The sequence below is a fragment of the Salvelinus sp. IW2-2015 genome, linkage group LG31, assembly GCF_002910315.2.
Source record: "Salvelinus sp. IW2-2015 linkage group LG31, ASM291031v2, whole genome shotgun sequence".
Classification (NCBI taxonomy): domain Eukaryota; kingdom Metazoa; phylum Chordata; class Actinopteri; order Salmoniformes; family Salmonidae; genus Salvelinus; species Salvelinus sp. IW2-2015.
In genome coordinates, this window is record NC_036870.1 from 9,500,031 (window position 1) to 9,523,352 (window position 23,322).

Genomic DNA, 23,322 nt, shown 5'->3' on the forward strand with positions numbered 1-23,322 from the left:
GCCCAACAGGACAATGAACCTAAGTACACAGCCAAGACAATACAGGAAGTGGTTTCGGGACAAGTCTCTGAATGTCCTTGAACCCGATCGAACATCTCTGGAAAGACATGAAAATAGCTGTGTTGCGACGCTCCCCATCCAACCTGACAGAGCTTGAGAAGATCTGAAGGATCTTGAGAAGAATGGGAGAAACTCCCTAAATACAGGGTTTAATTGACCAACCTTGGACTTCAGCACTCCACCAGACTGGGTTAGCATGCAGAGCTTAAAGGGATAGTATGACATTTTGGCAACTAAGCCATTTTTCTACTTACTCAGAGTCATATGAACTTAATGAGCATGTTCTGGTAGACTTCTAGTTACTGCGCTAATGCTAATTGGAGACATAAAAATGGCATCCATGAGTTCATCTGACTCTGGGTAGGTAGAAAAAGGGCTTTTCCTCAAATCACCAAAATCTCACACTGTCTACTAAAGATCTGCAAGCTAACCCTGTCTGGTGGTGCTAATGTCCAAGGTTTGTCAATTTTGCTAGTTCTTTGTGGTTAGTTCTTTGTAACACGCCTCTTCAGGCCACGGGCAAGGTTACTGGGTCACATTGGACTAGCACCATGGTAGATATTCTCTAACTTGTTTATTTGTATCTTCCCGACGGGCTCTCCATTGGGCAGGCTTAGCCTCTCTCTGGGCACCACGGGACAGTCTCTGATAAACCACCATGGCCAGGTGCCTGCCTCTCTCCTTATCTCCCTCACAGAGATGAAACCTCACGATCTGGCAGTTCTCACTACACCCGCTTAACATGGCCTAAGGTGGGAAACAATCATCTGATAAATGGAGATGGATTTTATCTGCTCAATGGAGATGGATTAATCAAGATGTAACAATCAATTAAATAGGAACTTCCAGTGGCCTGCAGCCATTCCAGCCCTGAGGACAAAACCAGAACTAAGGCTACAATACAGTAGGTTACTAGCACCGGGTTTATGTCAGCAGCCATTTCAGTGCCAGCATTTCCTCTCAGCTAGATTAGTTTATTATTCTTTCCCTGTGGAGGAAAGTGTGTGTATGTCCAGAGGATGGCTTGCCTGAGGCAGTAGAGGAAGTAATGTGTGTGTGTGTGTGTGTGTGTGTGTGTGTACACGCTGGTCCCTTCAGAAGTGTTCCAGTGTACAGTGAAAATGTACAGAGCCAGCTGGACAGCCCACAAAAGGGGGGGGGGACTAGAGACAAGGGGTCGCGAACCCCCGGCAGGCCTTTGAAAGTCTAGCAGGAGTCATCTAAGAGTTCTATGGAATTTTCTGTTATTGTTTTTCCCCTCTCTGCCGCTCTCTCTACGGGGACAGATCCAGCTGGCACCTTGTTGACACTAACACGCCATCTCTGGCACGTGCCCGCTAAGCAAGTGTCGAGCGGCGCATTTTCCTCTCCTGTCAGCAGGACTCAGTTCTGTAATTTACACAGAGGTCGTGGGTCACGTGACCGAGCACTCCTCTTTAAAACGTAGAGGAGAAACTTCATCTTCTACTTTGTGCTCGGCACCTCCGTCAACCCTCGTTACAGTCACAACCTCAAAGGGGTGTTACGAAAGCCACCCCAGACAAATAGAGCTTGGCGCTTTCATCTGAAGTTAAAGGGAACAGAGAGGGCTTTTAAAATGGTTTCAGGAGTGAAAATTAAGGGAGCTGATTGTGTTTGTACTACAATTGGTTTCATTTAGAAGAAAAAAAAWTTTCTGGCACCATCGCTTGGGATGAAACTGGAGGTTGGACCAGATTCTCTCAAGTACTTGCAAAGATGTGGTGCTGGTGGGAGTGCCAGCCAGCCCTAATACAGTGGTCACAAGGCAACGCTGCTAGCCAGAGCTTACTTCTTCCCCACCTCCCACATGTTTCAGCGCCTACAAAGCACCTTTGAGAACAAAGGGAGACAATTCAAAATCTCTGAAAGGATTCCCACGGATTCTAAATGTAGCTTTCACGTTGTCTTTGGTGAGAACAAGTGCTAACTGCACTGGCTCCACTGATCCAAAGGCAGCACCCGTTTTGACCAGGCAGAATCCAAACGTAACAAAGCATAACGGACATCTTGCAAACCATAACTGACGCCCAAGTCGAGGCTAGCCAATGTAAGGCTGTTTTGTGTTCATTGGATCAATGTGTGAAAGCAAGAGAGGAGAAACCGCAGCATATCCGAATACAGGAAAAATCTGTTGAAAGTGCATGCAGAGGAAGAGCGGACTCTTATTTTGAAGGGGGGGGGGGGGGGGGGAGATCCAGACCTACACTAAGGATGTTAGTGGGGAGAAAAGAAAACCCGGCAAACTGGCTCACACCAACTGGTTTCCCGCATGAATAGAAGAACCCTTCCAAGAACCCCTAAAAGCCAAACCTTCACCCCCTTTTACCTGCCCAGCAGACGACAGAGTTAGCTGTGAGAGAACGTTGGTCTCTCTGACAGTGTAGAGGATGGAAAAGACCACTGTATAGCTCTGATCCCTGTGTGTGTGTGTGTGTGTCCACAAAATGTCCGCACCTGTGTTCGCTCGTGAGCTGGAACGTGTGCATCAGTGTGTGTACATAAGACTGAGTAAGAGTACACAGGCGGTTGTCACGTGCTCAGTGGGCTTGACTCACCGATGACCGCCGTGGTGACCTGGTGCTTGCTCACTCCCAGCCGGTTCTTCACCTCGCAGACAAAGGTGGTGTTCACTGCCTCGTCCACCTTCCGCACGATCAGCTTGTTGTCGGCGATCTGTACCGTGTCAGGCATCCGACCGGACATGCTGTGTGTGTGTGTGTGTGGGGTGGGGGAGAGAGGGGGAGCAGGGGTGAGAGAAGGAGGGAGGACAGAGATAAACGACTTGGAAGAAGCACAGCCTGGTGACGAGTTCCTATCTGGTTCCATATTCAAGACCTCAACTGGAGGAGCAGGCTGTAACAGTCTAACCGCCGTCTGTCTATCACCGCCAGACGAAATTAAGACCACGTGGATAATCAACAAGAGAAAAACAAATTAAATATGTTTTTCTTTTCCGTATAACCAATGCAGAGATACTTGTGTTCCCCATTAAGAGATGAAGGCAAGCTGCTGGGACCCAGAGGACGGGCAATATTGGTGCTCTAGCAGATCAGATTGGAATTGCTAATTGATTGTTTTTGGATGACTGACTCCTTCTGTTGTCTGGGATAGATCGGGGAGACGCTGTCTAAAGTCGTTCTCCCATCTCAGGGTAAATTAAGACCAAAACGGGTAGGGACACTCCTAAAGTCTGGGACAGTCATGGATACTCCAGTCCAAAAGCCTGGGACTGCAATTGGGGGGGCGGGTACTCCAAAGAACAGGGGCCAGCTATGGGAAGATTAACTCACGCTGTCCAAGTGACGTTGGTGGGGACAGGGTTGCCAGTGGCCTGGCAGGTCAGGACAGCGTCGGTCCGGCCAATGTACCAGTTGTTATCATAGCCCACTATGGACACAGTCGGGGGATCTGAGAAAGAAGGGGGAAAGGAACAGAGAGAGTAGAGAGAAGGAGAGAGTAGAGAGAGGTGTTACTGTGAATTGGAGCGACCAAGTGAACACTGATTGCCTACTGGGGTGCAGGAGCGGGAGAAGCTTCAACAGAGAGGTTTTCACAGCGAGAGTTGACCTATAAAGCATCACTGAAACTGAAAACTACCGCCGGAGGATTGCAGAGATATGACTAGGGACCGATGACTCACACCAGGTAAAAACAAAACACAGGGAAGTCCCAAAATGTTTCGGAAATGGAGGTGGTGAACCAGGCTTGTGCGATGAGTAACCCAACCTTGTCTGAGACCTAATGCGGTGCTTTTCCCCTCCCACTTGGTTGAATAAGACAGTTATTCAAACATTTGTTATGTGAGTAATGCCTAGGTTTCGGTTCAGAGGGTTAACAATCTTGTGGTCTGGGTTCGAAACACTTACACTCGACGGACAGCTTCATGGGGAAGGTCTGCGGCTTGTCCTGAGTGCGCTGGCTGATCATGCAGGTGACCTCCTTGCCGTTGTCCTCGGGCGTGGGCACCAGTAGGTACACGCTCCTCACCGTCACCGTGCCGTCCAGACCTTTTTTGGAGGTGGTGTTATCGGTGCCCCCGACTTCTCCCATCCACTTGATGGTGGCTGCTGGCTTGCCGTCGGCCGCCTCACACTGGGCCACGACCACTGGTTTGCCGCTTGTGCTGGCCTGGACGATTACGGGAGATGCAGAATTCTTGGGTTTCGCTGAAAGAGAGACGGTAAGTGAATGCATGAGTGAGTTTGTTGTTGTGCATATACAGGAAGTGTGGTCCCTCCTAGAGTCTAAGAAAAGACAACAGTGCAAGAGAAAGGCAGCAGAGATTCAGCTGGCGAGGGTGAAAAGGGAGGCGATCGATGTGGAGGCTTAACAAGGTGGGGGCGCATTGGAAGTGATGCTTTTCGTGACACCGCATTCATTTGAGGACACTATTAGTCATAGCACCGGAGCCCTCTCTTCGCCGAGAGCAATTAGGGCGCAGACTGAAAGAAAACAAAACACCAGCTGCTCACCAAGTATGACCAGATTGGTGGTGCCTTGCTCATTGCCGCTGGGGTAAGTGGCGTACTCGCAGGTGTAACGCCCGGCGTCGGCCATCTTGAGGCTGGTGATGGTAATGGAGGGGTTTGTCAAGGTGCCTTGGATGAAGCGGACACGCCCGTTGAAGGGCGAGTCGGGGAAGCTCTCGCCGTATGTGGGGTGAAAGACGGCAATGTTATCCCTCTGGCCTTCCGTGGGCTCCCATATCCACGACACCTGCGTCCAAGAATGACAAGGAAGAGGGTTGCAGGATGGCAGTCTATCCACATACAGTCTATCCACATACAGTCTATGCACATACAGTCTATGCACATACAGTCTATGCACATACAGTCTATGCACATACAGTCTATCCACATGTTCAGTCAATTTCATGAAATAGCATAAAGAACACCCACACTGGCAGAATTTCAATGCAGCAACGTTCGACCACAACGGTTGCTACATTAAAACTCTAGAGAACATCTTTACAGTACTGTCCTTCCTTTTCAAAGAAATCAGAGGGCAATATTTATCGTTCCCTGCGTCAAGGCCGACATGCCCAGCAGGCTCTCTCATCGTGTGTTATCTGGCTACCTGTGTGAGCTTGGTGTTTCCTTCATCGACAAACTGACAGCGCAGGTCGACCGACTCGGTGGGGTACGCCTCCACCTCTGGTTCCACCCTCACCCGCTGACACGAAGCAGCTGTGGATGGAGAGAGAAAGAGTGAGTAAGTGAGTGACACATATCAGCCTCTCAGTTTCTGCCTGTGGCTCATACGTACAGAACCCCCTCTATAATCCCTACGACTCATACTAATGCTGAGTGTAGTGATTGAGAAGTGCTCTGCCATTGAACCAGAATTCTCCCCCGCAGGGAGACAATGGGGCCGGGGCTGTCAAAAGCAGCAATCAGCCGTTCTCACAACCCCTTCCTCCCCAAAACGACATATTAAAATCACTGGGATCAAAATAGACCATCTAGTTTCAGGACATTATTCAGTGGGTAAAGCTCTCTCGGACGCAGGTATAACTAGCAAACGGGCCATAATMCTGAAAGAGAAAGAACCACTTATCACTACAGACTGAGCCTATTATTTACAAGTATCGAAATGGAAGGCTCCGGATTCACCCCTCACATCCTGTTTATGGCTGTCTATGATCTCCAGTAAACTGATTTCCTTGTATGCCAGCGTTTTAGATAAACGAGATATGACTATAGTGAAACTTAAAAAGGTACACTCAGAGGTGACGCTGCATGCAGAAAGTAAACACAAAGCTGGTCAATTTCCGCAACAACTAAGAGCGTTGAAGCGCGAGGCTAAACTTCTCCGCCGTTTTGGTCCCGTAGCAGCGTGAAGCGCCCCCGTGCACATGCGCGGACACACCGTGTGACTGTGTGAGAGCAAAGTCTTGCATCTCTCTCATCTCAATATCTGCGGTGCGGTTTGTTGCGACGTCATCTCGCCGAGTATGCCTTTATCCATGCTCCGCAGTGCATGAAAGATCCGAGGAGCACAGCCTTGAACCCGTGCCTACTGTAGGCTAAATTGACATGAATAAAAGGCGACAGATTAAGATCTCTTACGTCTTTCGTTCAAAGCACTTCAGTGTGAGCTTTGAGCTGGCAAGCACTGAAGGAGGAGTTCCTTTGAAAAACAATGACTTCCAGCATCAACAGCAAACAGGTATTAGATCCGAGTGAGCGCACCGTCGAGAAATCAGCTCGACAGTATCACAAAGGAGAGCTGTGCTTCAGCTCAATACGGGCTGACATCGACATATGTTGGAGAACAGCAGAGGAAAACCCACATAATTATGCCCGTTTCTTACTGGGCAGTACTGCACATTAACCATAATAGCATGGGAAAATATTTTTTTTATTCTATAGTCCTGTGACACTCATCAAGGCTACTCCTTTCATGTAGACATTCTTAATCAAAAAGATTCCTTCATCATTCCTGCATTAGTCAGGAATCATTAGGGATCATTAGCATCACTAAGCAAACGGGAGTGAGCAATAGCCTATTGTCACAGGGCTCACACGCAGAGCCAACGTCATTTGCATCTTCCGGCTTGTAAGCAGCAGTGAACGGGAGAGAACATAATTAACACCTCAGCCATAAAATCAGTGGCGTTAACCACACTGGGGCAATTACAGATTTCAATGCATATACTTTTCCCCTGATGCCTGGTTGGCCAAAACGCTGACCGCGTACGTACAGTGTTTTAGATTTTTCCCCCCCAACTTCATCAACAGCAGTTTTGGCCACAGTGAATGTGGGAAGAGAAAAAGCGGTCGAAATGGGAGAAATATTACAGGAAGCTTTACGACCTGGGGTCTGGGTCGTTTAAAAAGTGGGATCGGTCCTGTACGTGGAGCACCCTTGATAAACACTCCCGAACTAGCAAAATCAAATCCAATTTTACTCGTCACACGCTTCGTAAACAACAGGTGTAGACTAACAGTGAAATGCTTACTTCCGGGTCCTTCCCAACAATGCAGGATTGGTCAGGAGCACGTAAAAACGGCTGCTATCCACTGCAGCGGGTAGTCAAGCTCAAAGGTGTAATTACCGATATTTCTGCCTGAATGATGTAAAAGTGGCAAAGTACGGATAAGGGGGGGGGGGGGGGGGAGAAAGTACACAAGCGCCGTCTCATTTCAGGCTGGATTGGAGACAGAAGAACAGGTATGGCCGAGTTGTGAGAGCAAATCGAAGAGAGAACGAGGGAGGGAAAGAAAGCGAGAGGAGGAGAGAGGAAGATGAGGAGGGAGAGACAGAAAGCGAGGGTAGAGAGAGACAGACACACACACAGAGAGGGGGAAACAGAAGGAGAGAGAGCCAAGGCCCACAGAGGCAGTACTAGAGGAGGGTGGAGAGCACAGGAACAGAGAAACTACAGAGGGAGCTGGAAGAATTGTATGTGGGCACTCTGTTCTTTCTTTTACACCAAAATAGATGAAGAAAGAGAAAGCAGGAAAGAGAATCGAGTGCTGCTGTGTACTTCAGCCCAGAATGTGTCCAACGCGAAATGAGTCGAAAGCAAAGGCACTTTTCCCACCCGCCACTCTTTGTGACCCCTGCTATGAGCYTTGGCGCAGTGATGACATCTCTGCCATATTAAAGCAGACCTCCGGTGTGCCGGCCCATTCGTCCCCCTCCTCCCTCCCACATCTGAATCCATTAGCTCTGCAGGTACACTGATCACAGCCAAATGGCCATACTAGAGGATTAGGCTCTGGCAGCTAGGGTCATACCTCTCTCTCCCTCTGTCCTTCCCTTCTCACTCTCCCCATCCCCCTCACTTATACAAACACACACATAAGGCAAACTGTAATACAGGCAGAGCAAAGTCAGTAAACACACATCATGCAGAGAAAGACACACACACACACACCTCACAAAATGACACACAGAGAGAGACACACAGATGGACACAAACACACATACCTCACAAAAGGACACACGCACACAGAGGGACACACACTCACTCAGAGTGCCTCCAGCTGTTTCCCCTCACTCTCCTGTCGATCTGACAGACACTAAGCAGACTGATCCTCTCAACTCTGGCTGTCACCGACTGCCGGCTAGCTCTTTCGCTCTCCACTGCACTCTGTTCCTCGCCCCTCTCCCCCCGCTCTTCATCTCAAGGTCAAAGTAGTGCTCCCTTCCATCTTCTCTGTACTCCCCAATCCTTTTGTCCCTATCTTTCTCATCTCTACCATTTTGCTCCGTGTCAGTGCGCCTCTCCATCTACCTCCTTTCCACTTTTCACTCCCATGGTCTCAAGTCGGCTCTCTTTACAGCCAATGTCCTATCACGTCATCCACTCTCTCTTAAGCTTGTAGTCTCCGACTCACTTTTTTCCCTCTCTCTTTGTGCTGTTCTCCTACCCCTCTGTGCTGTCTTTGTACAGGGAGGATGGTAATATGTGGAGTGTGTGCGCACACGCTACGGTGCATTGGGAAAGTATTCAGACCCCTTGAATTTTTCCACATTTTCTTACGTTACAGCCTTATCCTAAAATGGATAATGGATCATCATTCTACAAACAATACACCATAACGACAAAGTGAAAACAGGTTTAGACATTTTTGCAAACATATTCAACATTAAAAATATATATATATATATTATTTCGATATTTATTCAGACCCTTTTGCCATGAGACACAAAATTGAGCTCAGGTGCATCCTGTCTCCATTGATCATCCTTGAGATGTTTCTAAAACTTGATTGGAGTCCACCTGTGGTAAATCCAATTGATTGGAAAGGCACACACCTGTCTATACAAGGTCCCACAGCTGACAGTGCATGTCAGAGCAAAAACCAAGCCATGAGGTCGAAAGAATTGTCCGTAGAGCTCCGAAACAGTATTGTGTCGAGGCACAGATCTGGGGAAAGGTACCAAAAACTGTCTGCAGTATTGAAGGTCCCCAAGAACAGTGTCCTCCATCATTCTTAAATGGAAGAAGTTTGGAACCACCAAGATTCTTCCTAGAGCTGGCAGCCCGGCCAAACTGAGCAATCGGGGGAGAAGGGCCTTGGTCAGGGAGGTGACCAAGAACCCGATGGTCACTCTGACCGAGCTCCAGAGTTCCTCTGGGGAGGTGGGAGAACCTTCCAGAAAGACAACCACCTCTGCAGCACTCCACCAATCAGGCTTTTATGGTAGAGTGGCCAGACAGGAGCCACTCCTCAGTAAAAAAGGCACATGACAGCCCGCTTGGAGTTTGCCAAAAGGCACCTAAAGGACTCTCAGACCATGAGAAACAAGATTCTCTGGTCTGATGAAACCAAGATTGAACTCTTTGGCCTGAATGCCAAGAGTCACGTCTGGAGGAAACCTGGCACCATCCCTACAGCGAACCATGGTGGTGGCAGCATCATGGGGATGTTTTTCAGCAGCAGGGACTGGGAGACTAGTCAGGATCGAGGGAAAGATGAACAAAGCAAAGTACAGAGAGATCCTTGATGAAAACCTGCTCCAGAGCGTTCAGGACCTCAGCCTGGTGCGAAGGTCCACCTTCCAACAGGACAACAACCCTAGGCACACAGCCAAGACAACGCAGGAGTGGCTTCAGGACAAGTCTCTGAATGTCCTTGAGTGGCCCATCCAAAGCCCGGACTTAAACCCGATCGAACATCTCTGGAGAGACCTGAAAATAGCTGTGCAGCGACGCTCCCCATCCAACCTGACAGAGCTTGAGAGGATCTGCAGAGAAAAATGGGAGAAACTCCCCAAATACAAGTGTGCCACGCTTGTAGCGTCATACCCAAGAAGACTCGGGGCTGTAATCGCTGCCAAAGGTTCTTCAACAAAATACTGAGTAAAGGGTCTGAATACTTACATAAATTTGATTTCTGTTTTGTTCATACATTTTCAAGAATTTCTAAAAACCTGTTTTTGCTTTGTCATTATGGGGTATTGTGTGCAGATTGATGAGGGGGGGGGYAACAATTTAATCAATTTTAGAATAAGGCTGTAACGTAACAAAATGTCAAGGGGTCTGAATACTTTCCAAATGCACTGTATATAAAAAGAGACAATGTGAGAACATTAAAAAGAGTGTGTGTGAGAGAGAGAGAAAAAATGTATTGTGTATCTGTGTAAAACGAAAGGAACAAGAACTGGTGTGTGTGTGTGTGTGTGTGTGTGTGTGTGTGTGTGTGTGTGTGTATATAGAGGACTATCCACACAGCCCATCTATACACATAGAAAATAAAAGAAGCTATTCATTTGGCTACAGACGCATGCTTCTAAAACATGCATGAATGAGGCTGTGCCTGCCACAGTATGTACATGCTCGTCTTCATACTTCTATATACAATTATTTAATCATTCCTCTTCACAAAAGCCCGAACACAGCCCCGCAGCATTCCGAATAGTTAATAATTCATCCGCCTGGTTAAGAGCGAGTTCTCCCGCTTATTAAATTATTGACAAGCAACATCTATACTGCACCTGACCAGGGGGAGAGAGGAAGAGGATGTGGGAGGAATGAGATGAGGAAAAGGGTGGTGGAGTTGGATCGGGGAGTACGCTGCGTTTCCCCCCCATTGTTTCGAAGCCAAGTCGATGCCTTGTTGCCATGGACTCCACTGCTTCTGTCACGAGGGCCGCAATATTCATTTGAGAGCCATTAGAGTCGGTCGCTTGTCTGTCGGCACACAGCACTGGAAGTTAATGACTGAATGGAACAGGCAGCGCAGAGTGAACGCCAGCTGACGGGAGAACAGCACTTAAGACGAATGGAGTCCAGGTGCACACCGTTGCAACCCAGTGACTTTGACAAGCTGTTTTGACGCACGTCAACAATCGTCCCTATTAAGAGCAGCCAACTACAAGCTAGKCCKCCCCCCCCCCCCCCCSCCCATGTAAATATCTTTGATAGAGGAGGTCTGTTGAAAGAATGGACGTCACGCCTTCCTTGGAACAAATATGAAAGGGAAAAGATATGTAGGAGCTGGAGAAATTGGAAGGAAGTCCTTTGTGGACAATTTACATTGTTTGGACAATGCCTCTTTTCCGTAGTGGGGTAAACCCAGCCCCCCCCATTACCGCATGTCAAAGCCATAAAGAAAAGCCACACCGCCACAATTACAGGGCGCCCACTTCAGTTCTTTTGCCAGAAATCCTAGACTATGGGCTTAAAGTTCCACAATCCATCCAAAAACGACACTTCCCAGAATCCCGCTTGGGCTGTACATTATTTACTATGACAGTTTGTCTCTACGGGCTGTCGTGTAACATACACTGAGTGTAAGACACATTAGGAACACCTTCCTAACATGGAGCTGCACCCCCCCTTTGCCCTCAGAACAGCCTCAATTTATCTGGTCTTGGACTCTACAAGGTGTCGAAAGCATTCCACAGGGATGCTGACCCATGTTGACTCTGCTTCCTGCTTCCAAGTTGACTGGATGTCCTTTGGGTGGTGGACCATTCTTGATACACACTGGAAACTGTGAAAAACCCAGCAGCGTTGCAGTTCTTGACACACTCACCTACTACCATACCCCATTCAAAGCCACTTAAATATTTTGTCTTGCCCATTCACCCTCTGAATGGCACACATACACAATTCATGTCTCAATTGTCTCAAGGCTTAAAAATCCTTCTTTAACCCGTCTCCTCCCCTTCATCTACACGGATTAAAACGGATTTAACAGGTGATATCAATAAGGGATCATAGCTTTCAGCTGGAATCACAGTGGTCATTCTGTCATGGAAAGAGCAGGCGTTCCTAATGTTGTGCACACTCAGTGTAGATCCGTCATGTGGCGAGGCAAAGACCTATTTGGCTAGGGATTAACGTCATGCATGATATTTATTCCTGAATCTAAGGGTTACTCGTATAATAAAAGTAGCTCTGCGAGCGCGAGGAACAGCACCGGGTAGGGGAGGGTTCTAACACTGAACAGGGTGAGTTTCTAAAGAGCACACTACTGTCACCGAGCCACAGGCAGCAGTGTCTACATTTATAGTCAATCATCACGGTAAGAAAAACCACCCAGGAGGGGAAACGCAGAATTACATTAAGGGCAAGAGACTTATCCACTAGAATGAGAAGAGGCAGCTTAATCCAAGTTTCCATTATAGACCAATCACTCTCCTGAGCACAGATGAAAAGATCCTGGGAAAGGTTCAGGCAAATACATTGACGAAGGTCCTTGGAGGAATAATTGGTCCTGCTCAGACTGGGTTTATTTCATTGTTACAGTTTTAAAGAAAAGGTTGATTAACAGAGTGCGGGTTGTTGCGTACTCACCCTCTCAATTGCCTGGTTATGGATTTTGTACAACGCTCTTTATTATCTGGTAGGCTTTGTAGACCGTAGTACTCCACTGGGAGACGTCGGGTTATGTGTATTCTCTTGCCCGAGTGAGCSACCGCACCGCAGAGGTTAGCAAACATCAGTTGCTTTATCTTTTAAGTAAGCGGGTTGAGTACAGCTCAGATATTGCGGAATTGATTTTATTTTTATTTTTTTAACACGTGGGACCAATGTTTCCTCGACCCCCCCCCCCCGCACTGAGCAAATTTCAGGTCTGCTGAGTGCAAACTTCAACATTGTGAGAATTCTGTATTCTGTGCAATAGAACTACAGTTGTAACAGTGGCCAAGTAGGCTACTGTGGCTACTTGATCATAATGTAGGCCTACCAGAGTGGCCTACCACCAAAAACAATGGAGAAAATGCATTCCATAACATTTTAACATGGAAACAGCTGTTCTATCATTCAACCTACAGTAGCAGCCAATGTGTGGTGTTCAACGTAGCCTACATTCCATGAGACTGAATAAAGAAAACATGCAGGGCTTGACATTAACCTGTTGATCCACCTGTCCTTCAGACAAGGAGGTGACTGAAAATGTTGTGTTGTTTGATGCAAGAAACCTCTTTACAAAATAAAATTATTATTATTATTATTATTACCATACCATTATTACAGAAAAATCWGACAAATTATTCTACCCTCTGCCTATTGGCTACTTGGCTTATTCAAGCCGGTCTCAAAATACAACGCTGCCCCTTTAAGACAAAAAAAACCAACCTCTTTACCTGACTTGCTTTTCAAAGAGGTCTAGAAATGTGCACTTTTTGTGCTCTTGTAGGAAGCAATCAGTCCCCTATTGCTGACTACAAATGATCTATAACTGGGCTAATAACTCACTAACTAGTAAAGGATATGAACAAAATGTGCACACGTGGCTTCATGCAGCTAATTCTATTTGATCTGGACTCACGACCACAGCTGTAAACACAGTCCAGTTCAAAGTAAACGGCACAGATCCACATATGGTAATGATCTATTTGCATATAGGCCTACCGCAGCTCTGATTGGTTATACCGCACGGGTCTGTGTATGGGCTGAGCCGCGCGCAATAGAACAGTCTCGGGCAACTGCCCGCCCTCACACGCAGCTTAGAGAGAGCATTGCATGGGACCCGACGGCTCGGAAACAATGATGATTCAAATAGCAGGTGATTSGCCCCAGGCACTGGGCTAGCCCTAAGGAAGATACTTCACCTGATTAGCTTGAAATGGATAACAAAATGTGAGCAATGTAAACAGCCCCAGATGATGCCATCAGTTAGCTAGCTGAATACCAGGAGACTAATGTATTAAGATAGTAAGGCCTCTGAATGGGATGCAACATGCAGTGAGTACACTATTCAATTGAAACAGCCTCTGTTTCAACTCCAGACAGCAGTCAAAGGTCGCACTGTGCACACCATCTCTGTTTTGTKCTTTTAACCCCRTTTTCACCCCAATTTCGTGATATCCAAATTGGTAGTTATAGTCTTGTCCCATCGCTGCAACGGGAGAGGCGAAGTTCGAGAGCCATGCGTCGACCCCGCCAAGCTGCACTGCTTCTTGACACACTGCTCGCTTAATCCGGATGCCAGCCGCACTAATGTGTCGGAGGAAACACCGTCCAGCTGGCGACCGAAGTCAGCGTGCAGGCGCCCGGCTCGCCACAAGGAGTTGCTGGAGCGCGAGTTGACAAGGACACCCCCAGCCAACCAAACCCTCCCCTAACCCGGATGAAGTTGGATCAATTGTGCGCCGCCTCATGGGTCTCCCAGTCGCAGCCGGCTGCGACACAGCCCGGGATCGAACCCGGGTCTGTAGTGACGTCTCTAGCATTGCTATGCAGTGCCTTAGACCACTGCGACACTCGGGAAGCCCTGTGCACACCATTTCTGTCAACTCAGCAAACCTAACATGCGTGCACAGTGTTTTCATCAACATGCCAAAGGTATAGATTTGTGGACGTTAGATATTTATAACCCCGTCAAGGACGTTSCCGTAAGGGCAACACAGCGGTTCAGGACTGGAGCTGCATTAGAGACAACCTGGTAGAGGTTTATCTCGGCTGTGTGTCAGGAGTTCTCACAAACACACAGGTGGTGAAATCATGCCGGCTTTGTGACTTAAGTCCTCAAATTAGGGGTCTTGCCGCTTCAAAACAAAACAAAAATTCAAATCACCCTATTGAGGGATTCACACCGATTAAAAATACCCAAATCTCTCATCTCTGGCTTCTAGGCTGGGGCCGGGCTGCTCTCTCCCGTTGATTACATACATATCTGACTCTGCTCTGATCCCTGGATTTCCAGGATCACAGGCACAATCTGTCAGATGGGTGAGGAGGAAACATAACAGGAGAAATCTAATTAAATAACAGCAGGTCCTTGGGCTAAAAGATACTCTTTAAGTCTAGCACCCTTTTCACCTCTACCCTGATAAAACTGACATGTGATAGGCCGGTCATAAAGTTCCAGTCACCTCTTCTTGAATAAAGGAAAGATACGATTGGCAAGGTCACAKGGTCAAGGTCCCTGAATGTCACAGTCTAGCTGCTCACACTTTGCACCGAAATGAGGAGGGCCGCCAACCTTGTCCGATTCTATAAATTCAGTTTTGGTTTCTGGAGACTCTCTAGCCACATCAAATGTCTTAACTTTCCTCGCAGTTCCATCTGGTTAGTAATCCTAAAACTATCACACACACACAATATTGTACCAGTGCCCTTCAATCAAAACATATCAAAATGTCCTTGGCTGAGATTAGTCTGGACGAGAAACTGTCCAAATCCCTCCCCTCTCTCCCGCTCTCTCGGTAACAATATCAATATTTTCACGACTCACTCAAGCCAACCGTAAATAAAGTCGTAAACAGACTGAAATTCGATCCCAACCCAGCTCGTGATTTCCAGGAACGCATGCTGGGCTATTGGTCGTCAAGGAGATGTGATGGAGTCACTGTGGACGAGGCGAAGCAGCTGTGAAGCTGAGCAACATCTGTTCTTTCTCAGTCACATCTGGTGACAGCCCCGCTCATCACAGAGCAGACAGACTGCCAAGAGTGGACCGGAGAGGGGAGGGGCAGGAAAGGGGGAAGGATAGGGAGAGATAAGGGGGTTTGGGGGGGGGGGGGGGTAGAGTTGGAACAGACCATAGTCCTGTAGGCCTGTACAAGGACAGATAATTGCATAGTAATTTAACATACTTGTAAAGCTGTTATTCCATCCATGACAGCAATCAAGAAAATACACGTTCACTGGCATATGTTACATACAGATGATCAGGAGCGAGTACAGAATCTGAGGTATGGCAGTTGTCAAGTGTCGATATGCCGACCAGTGAAACTTTAGTGTACGGATGGCGAAGAACGACTCCGAAAGTGCAAGACCATACGTTTCAATAGAGAGCAGGTAGGTACGCTTCTTCAAGAGCATTCACATTTCAAAACAGGCTTCTCCCCAGGAAACCTTATCACTTGCTAAGCCTGTCTTCAAGAGACTCTTCACTCCTCCTCTACACACTCCCACCCACTGCATCTGTCATTCACCGGCTGTCCTTCCTCTCAGTCACTCGCTTTCATGTTTCCCCTCTCTCTACACCACATCAGTCTCCCCTCAAAGACAAACAGAAAATACCACGCCAAGTCTGTAGAATATCCATCCATCTGAATTTCTTTTAACACCTTTCCAAGCCTCTGTCACAGCACGGATAAGGCAAGCAAAGAGATCATAAAAGTGACAGGCGCTCGCACAAACAYAACAAGAAGGTTCTACACCTGCATTGCTTGCTGTTTTAGGGCTGGGTTTCTGCGTAGCACTTTGTGARATCTGCTGATGTAAAAAGGCCTTTACAAATACATTGACTGATTGATTGACATGGTACACTCACATGGCAGTTCATTAGGTACACCCCCCAGTTCACGGAAATGGATCGCTCCTACAGACAGTAAGACATACGGCTGTGGCTTGCTATACAGTGCATTCYGAAAGTATTCAGACCCCTTGACTTTTCCCACATTTTCTTCTGTTACAGCCTTYTTCTAAAATGGATTAAATCGTTTTTTCCCCRTTCAATCTACACACAATACCCCATAATGAAAAAGCAAAGAGGTTTTTATACATTTMTGCAAATGTATTAAAAATAAAGAACTGAAAAATCWAWTTTACARGTATTCAGACCCTTTACTCAGTACTTTCTTGAAGCACCTTTGGCAGCGATTACAAGTCTTGAGTCTTCTTGGMTWTGARGCTACAAGCTTGGCACACCTTTACTTGGGGYGTTTCTCCCACTCTTCTCTGCAGATCCTCTCAAGCTCGGTCAGGTCGGCTGGAGAGTGTCACTGCACTGCTATTTTCAGGTCTCTCCAGAGATGTTCGACTCCGGCTAGGCCACTCAAGGACATTCAGAGACTTGTCCCGAAGCCACTKCTGCATTGTCTTGGCTGTGTACTTAGGGTCGTTGTCCTGTTGGAAGGTAAAACCTTCACCCKATTCTGAGGTCCTGAGCGSTKTGGAGCAGGTTTTCATCAAGGATCTCTCTGTACTTTGCTCTGTTCATCTTTCTCTCGATCCTGACAAGTCTCCCAGTCCCTGCCACTGAAAAACAACCCCACAGCATGATGCTGCCACCTTGCTTCACAGGATTCACCTGAGCTCAATTTCAAATCTCATAGCAAAGGGTCTGAAACCTTATTTACATAAGTTGTTTTTTATTTTAAARACATTTGCAAACATTTCTAAAAATAGTTTTTGGTTTGTCTTTATGGTTTATTGTGTGTAGATTGATGAAGATTTTGTTTTATGTAATCTATTTTAGAATAAGGCTGTAACGTAACAAAATGTGGGGGGGGGGGAAATCAAGGGGTCTGAATACTTTCCGAATGCACTGTATAAAGCAGGAAGACAGGCATCAAGGCATTCAGTTACTGTTCGATTGAACGTTAGAATGGGCAAAACGTGTGACCTAAGTGACGGAGCGTGGAATYATCATCGATGCCAGGCGCGCCGGATCCAGTATCTCAGAAACGGCTGCCCTCCTGGGCTTTTCACTCACGACAGTGTCTAGGGTTTACCGAAGATGYTGCGACAAACAAAAAACATKCAGTRAGCGGCAGTCCTGTGGACGAAAACAGCTTGTTGARGAGAGWGGTCGAAGGAGAATGGCAAGAATCGTGCAAGCTAACAGGCCACAAATAGACAAATAACGGTACAGCAKKACAGTGGTGTGCAGAACGGCATCCCAGAARGCACAACTCGATCCTTGTCACAGATGGGCTACTGCAGCAGACGACCACACTGGGTTCCACTCATATCAGCTAAAAACGAGAAGCAGCGGCTCCAGTGGGCACGCGATCACCAACACTGGACGATTGAGGAGTGGAAAAACACTCATGTGTCCGACGAATCCCGGTTCCTGCTCAGTCATTCTGATGGCAGAGTCAGGATTTGGCGTAAGCAGCATGAGTCCATGGACCCATCCTGCCTGGTGTCAACGGTACAGGCAGTGGATGTGTGTGTACCGCCGTCCAATCTGCAGCAACTGCGTGATGCCATCGTGTCGGCATGGTCCACATCCCAGTGGAACGTTTTCGACTTTTAGAATCCACGCCCCGAAGAACTCAGGCTATTCTGGAGGCAAGGTGGGCCCGACCCAGTACTAGATGGTGTACCTAATAAACTGTCTGTGAGTGTACACCTTCACTGTGGTGGTCTACCATGGACTTTACTGTGTCTGTTTTAACATCCTAATATAAAAATACAGTGAAGAGGTGCTCTCCACAGCTCACCACCCTCTTTGGGTAATATGTGCCTGTGTAGGTATCAGCTTACAGAGTCAATGGCACTTGACCCCTTTTTATGTAGCAGTACGTTCACCACTATGACCGTGGGACTGATTTCTCACATACATAAAAGACAACTAGGGCACAAAAACAAGCGAGCTAAAACAACTGAGCAGCAAACCGGGCTGGCCTATTTCCTGTGTGTTCTGACATACTAGCCCGTCCAAGGTCTGAGAGTTGAGCATGGCTCCACGCCGCGTGAGGTCTTCACCAGAGGAAATGCCCATGATGCAAAATAAATGGGGTTTTGTTATGCTCTGATTTTATCTGGTGGGGAGGGTTTATTTAGTAGCCCACTTCCAGAGGTCTACCCACCTCGGCACGAGCAGCCAGTCTACCCACCTCGGCACGAGCAGCTCAGTCTACCCACCCCGGCACGAGCAGTCAGTCTACCCACCGGCACGAGCAGTCAGTCTACCCACCCGGCACGAGCAGTCAGTCTACCCACCGCCGGCACGAGCACGTCAGTCTACCCACCCCGCACGAGCAGTCAGTCTACCCACCTCAGACGAGACTAGGTACCCCACCGCAACAAGACAACATGCGCATTTCCTCACTGTCCATTTGCTCTACCCTAATTGAATTTGTCTCGTGAGGGCAGCTGGACAGAGCCCTTGCATCACCTGACTCACGGATAGAAATGCACAGTGTCGAGTCGATCCATTTCACTGTCAGCTAGATAGATGGCTAGCTATGCACAGAAACAGTTCAATACAATTCTAACCAATGAGAGCTGTGCAAGAATCCTCACATCATTTGGATTTACTGATGTCGATTCACCGGGTGTGTTCGAGTCCATCCGTTCAGCGTCAGATCAGTAGATCTGTGCAGATTGACTGACGCGGAGTTCAGACGATGTGAGACAGCCTCCGACTCTCCCCACAGGCTTCTGCGGGAATCTCCCACGCCAGGCCTCCCTAATCATCATCACCCCAGTTTCTTCCCTCTCTGGTGTGCGCTCACGAAGCACAGACCTTCATCACTTCAGCTCATTACGGAGAACAGTAGACACCTTCCCTGTCAGCTTAGCACCCCCCCCCCTCCCCAGCCCCCTTCCTCGTTTCTCGATTCCATTACTTATAATGAGGCAACCCCACCCCTCTCTGCCTTCTGCACTCAGTCTCAGTGACAGATCATCTCCTCCATTATCTCTACCTTCTCTAACTACTCTCTTTTGTCTGCTGCGGCAGTTTCTCGCTTTCCTGCTGTTAGCATTCACCCCATTCTGGCTCTTCACGCGGGTTCCCTCCACCTCTTCTTTCTCTATTTCCTCTCCTCTGATTTCTTCCTGTCAGATCTCTCGCTTTCTCCTCTCCCTATTCATCAACACCTGGGTCATTATCCCAGTAGATGAGCAGCGGCAMATTGCGCAACTGTTTCCTCTAAAGCACAGTTTTTCCGAGGTCAGCCGAGCATCATCTGATCCAAACCTACAACACAGTATGACCAGCGCCTTAGTTCGGATTCCGGGTCAGCCCGTTATGGACACCTCTTCAGGAGGATGCCTGCGTGGCGAAACAAAAGCCTCCGCTCGAGCTCCTGGTGTAATCGCTAATTAGGTGCTCGTCAGCGTCAGCCTGTCCTGTTCAATCCGGCGCGGTTCCCCCRCTACAGTGTCCCCAGAGTGTAGGTACTGCCTAATGAAGTCCTGTAGCCATCACGGCTAATGGAGCCGTCACATTGCTTATTCCAACAGTGCCAGGGCCTGGACCCTCTCCAGCATCCGCTGCCTCAGACGATGGGAGGCTGCGCCGCGGCACGGCTTATCTGGCAGACTACTGGAGTGACAAAGATCGAGAGGGACAGTCTGTGTGCGAGTGTGTCTGTCGGGGTCAATGGCAGAGGTGTCACTGGAGATTCCCAGCGATACGATGACACATTAGCCCACATTTGTTCTGGAAGGAAGGAAAGTGTCCACTGAGCGATACTATACTACCGCCGAGACGGTGGCCCTGGGTAGTGTGACTGGTCCCATTCATAGTCCGACGGCGATTGGGATCTCTCGTTCACTACTACCAAATGCAAAACGTACACCGCCTCCGCCGAGCTCTACTCACTGAAGCTTCACTCATTGAGAAACTGTTGAATTCCGTTGGCTTTAGATTGGAGATCGGTCARCTTTAACCCCTTCTATCTGGAGGCTGACCACACTAACGGAGAACGGAATGCCAGAAATGCTCACTTTCATGTTGGTTGCTCGGAGGGAGAGCTCATTGCGTTTCCCTGGCTCCCCTCCCTTGACACCCCCACCTTTCCTACCTCCCTCCCTTACTCTCATTTGCTCTCCTTCCCTTCACATCTGAATAAATAAACATAGGGAGGGGTGGCGGAGTGGGAAAGTAGGGCACTTCAACCTGAATGTACTGCACCAGTCTAACCAATTTGCAGAGATTGGACAAGGAAAGACAGTGGACAGACAGAGAAAAAGAGAGAGAGATTGAGAGCATGTCTGCTAAAGAGGGGGATGGTTTGAAACAGGAAAAWAAATCAGGCAGTCTCTGCCAGGGAGCGCTAAAGAGGGAGACAAAAATGGAAATATTAGCGATGGAGGGCTGGGTTGAAGAGGTGAACTGAATCAAGGGAAGTGGAGAGGTGGCCTGAGAGGGGAGGTAGATAGAGAGAAAGAACAGGGGAAGTGGGGGAGAGAGAAAGCGGAAGGGGAGCGTTTCGACATGGAGACAGGGGGTACAGAAGGGCCACATTTCCACAGTGCATTAATAATCTATGCCGGTTCCTGTGGGCATGACGTGCAGGCACCGTCCCCCTCCTTTTTTCTTCTGCTCCCTCCCAAGGCAGTGTCTATTTAAATGTGTGTTTAAAAATCGGGGAGTACAATAGCTCTAATGGCGGCTGGCGTCACAGCCCTCTCTTCCCCTCGCTTTCCTCATCTCTCTCCCCTCTTCCTCTCTCCCTGCAGCACTTTTAGCCTGTCTCTGGAAGAGAGCAGGAGACAAGAGTGTGAGAACAGGGAGAGGGTAAAGCCTGTCTCTTATACACATCTAGATGTGTATAAGAGACAGGGTGACAAGAGTGTGAGAACAGGGAGAGGGTAAAGCAGTCCCTCGGCCCCTGAGCACCGGGCCTTGTGGTGATGATGATGAATTAATGAATCGCTGACAAACTCTTGGGCTGCAAACGAGTGTAAGCACACGCCGAGGGGACGTGATGGGGGGGGGGGGGCTAAAAGCATTGCGTCTGAAATTAGGAAAGAATAAAGTTGGGTTGCAGCCAACAGGGTGGCGCCTGGGGGGGTTGGAGGAAATCACCGGGGAGAAGATTCAGCTCCCCCCTCTCACTCCCCCCGCTTCCAGCTCCCAAAAATACTGGCACGTGCAGCGCCCATGCCCACCAAGCAATCATAAACACAGCTCGGCTGCAACGCGAGGCCCAAATAAAGGGGAAACCAGGGAAGGAAAAAGGCCCTTGGGGGCCCACGGGGTGGTTTTTAGTTCAGGGGAGGTCCTCAGCAGCACGCACCAATGCTCTCCACAGGCAGAATGTGCAGCGAGARGGAAAATAGCAAAGCTGGGAGATAAAAAAAAGGATATACGTCTCTTTTACATTGCTGCTTCACTCATCCGGTTTCTTCATCGACAACTCCAAGGCACAAACCCCCTCAGAGTCCTCGGGCATCACATTCTCCTCAGGTTTCTCCTGTCATCGTCCGTCCACTGTCTTCTGTCCGAGGGAGATACTGGCGCCCCGCCACCGTGACCTTATCCTATCTGACCTCCGTTAACCTCCATCTGGTATGGTTTCACCGTCTCCTCTTTACTACACATGGATGGGGGTCTGATTCGACCCCACAGCTCAATCCTGTCAGCGCAGTAGCTCCATTAAAGGGATACTTCGGGATTTTGGCAACGAGGCCCTTTATCTACGTCCCCAGAGTCAGATGAACTCTTGGATACCAGTTGTTATGTCGGTGTCCAGTACATGCTAATAGATACCTGTAGACTTCCAGTCATTGCGCTAACGCTAGTTAGCATTGGCTCGCAAAACTACGTTCATATACTGGACACAGAGACATAGAAATGGTATCCACAAGTTCATCCAACTCTGGGGACGTAGATGAAGGGCCTTTGCCAAAATCCCGAAGTATCACTTTAAGCCATAAACGCCATCTTGATTTAGCATGGGGGGGGGGCATGGTCTGTTTGTCCTCCATTGTCTGTCGCTGGGAAAGATCTTCTAATCTGGTAGCAATTCTTATCCTGGGTATATAATTAGATAATTAGCAGTTGGGTGGAAAAGGTCACAAAGCCCAGGGGCTTTTACAAGACGCAAAGAAATAATACAACGCAATTGTTGGACGACTGCGCATGTCTGAGAATTCCCTTTGGATTGCGTAGTCTGCCTCGACTTTGGCGGCGCACCAGTATCATTATCTCTCATCGGTAATGGTTATCTCTATGTATCAACAGGGCGGCTTAAATAGAATGGTTTTTTCCCTCCCACGTGAATAACATGTACTTCTCCCCAGTTACGCTGGCCTTCYGAGATAATGAACTAGTGCTACGTTGCTCTTAAGACGTAGAGGACTGTTATTTATCCTCATGAAAAGAGAGAGTGAAGTACCGTGGATGCTCTCTCCCTCGCCTATTGGCGGTACGGCTTTACAYAYCATGGTTTRTCTAAACCAGGTCCAGATTGAGTGGCTGTCGCTACAGTAGATTCTAGATATAGAACACAGATGTTCTTTGCCACAAGGACTATCATTTGAAACAGAATCTCTTTGGAGCGAAGCTTGTCCTTCACACCATAATGGAAGAAAAAGGTCTAATGCCCACATCAACAGGCTGGGCAACATACAAACAGCGATGGTCTAATGGGAACAAAATCCTAGCAAAGTATCTATTCACCCCCATTCATGAGTGGCAAAAAAAACAGGAAGCTCCTCTCTGGAGTGCTGTTTGGCAGGATAAAACATGAAAAAGAGCCACTCAAAAGGTTGATCTGGAGCCATTTTTTTATTTTATTTTTTATTTTTTTTATCAATGAATCCCAGGGGCCAGTTTGGGCAGTGAGAACAGATCCCAGAACAGTGTTACCGTGAACACTGATCCAAATGACTTATGGAAAGCTTGTCTCGTACAGGTTAGG

The 23,322-nt window shown here is 48.1% G+C and overlaps 1 protein-coding gene across 2 annotated transcripts in view; it reads right to left on the bottom strand.

Annotated features, from left to right (window-relative positions):
• The window catches only part of pvrl2l (PVR cell adhesion molecule related 2 like), an 83,262-nt gene that overhangs the window by 49,163 nt on the left and 10,777 nt on the right, over nucleotides 1-23,322 (bottom strand). For both annotated transcript variants that reach the window (XM_023976667.2, XM_023976666.2), the window contains exons 2-6: nucleotides 5,158-5,267; nucleotides 4,554-4,797; nucleotides 3,948-4,247; nucleotides 3,372-3,489; nucleotides 2,637-2,785 (exon numbers count right to left, since the gene is read on the bottom strand). In XM_023976667.2, the coding sequence (XP_023832435.1) occupies nucleotides 2,637-2,785; nucleotides 3,372-3,489; nucleotides 3,948-4,247; nucleotides 4,554-4,797; nucleotides 5,158-5,267 (921 nt within the window). The remainder of the gene's footprint in view (nucleotides 1-2,636; nucleotides 2,786-3,371; nucleotides 3,490-3,947; nucleotides 4,248-4,553; nucleotides 4,798-5,157; nucleotides 5,268-23,322) is intronic.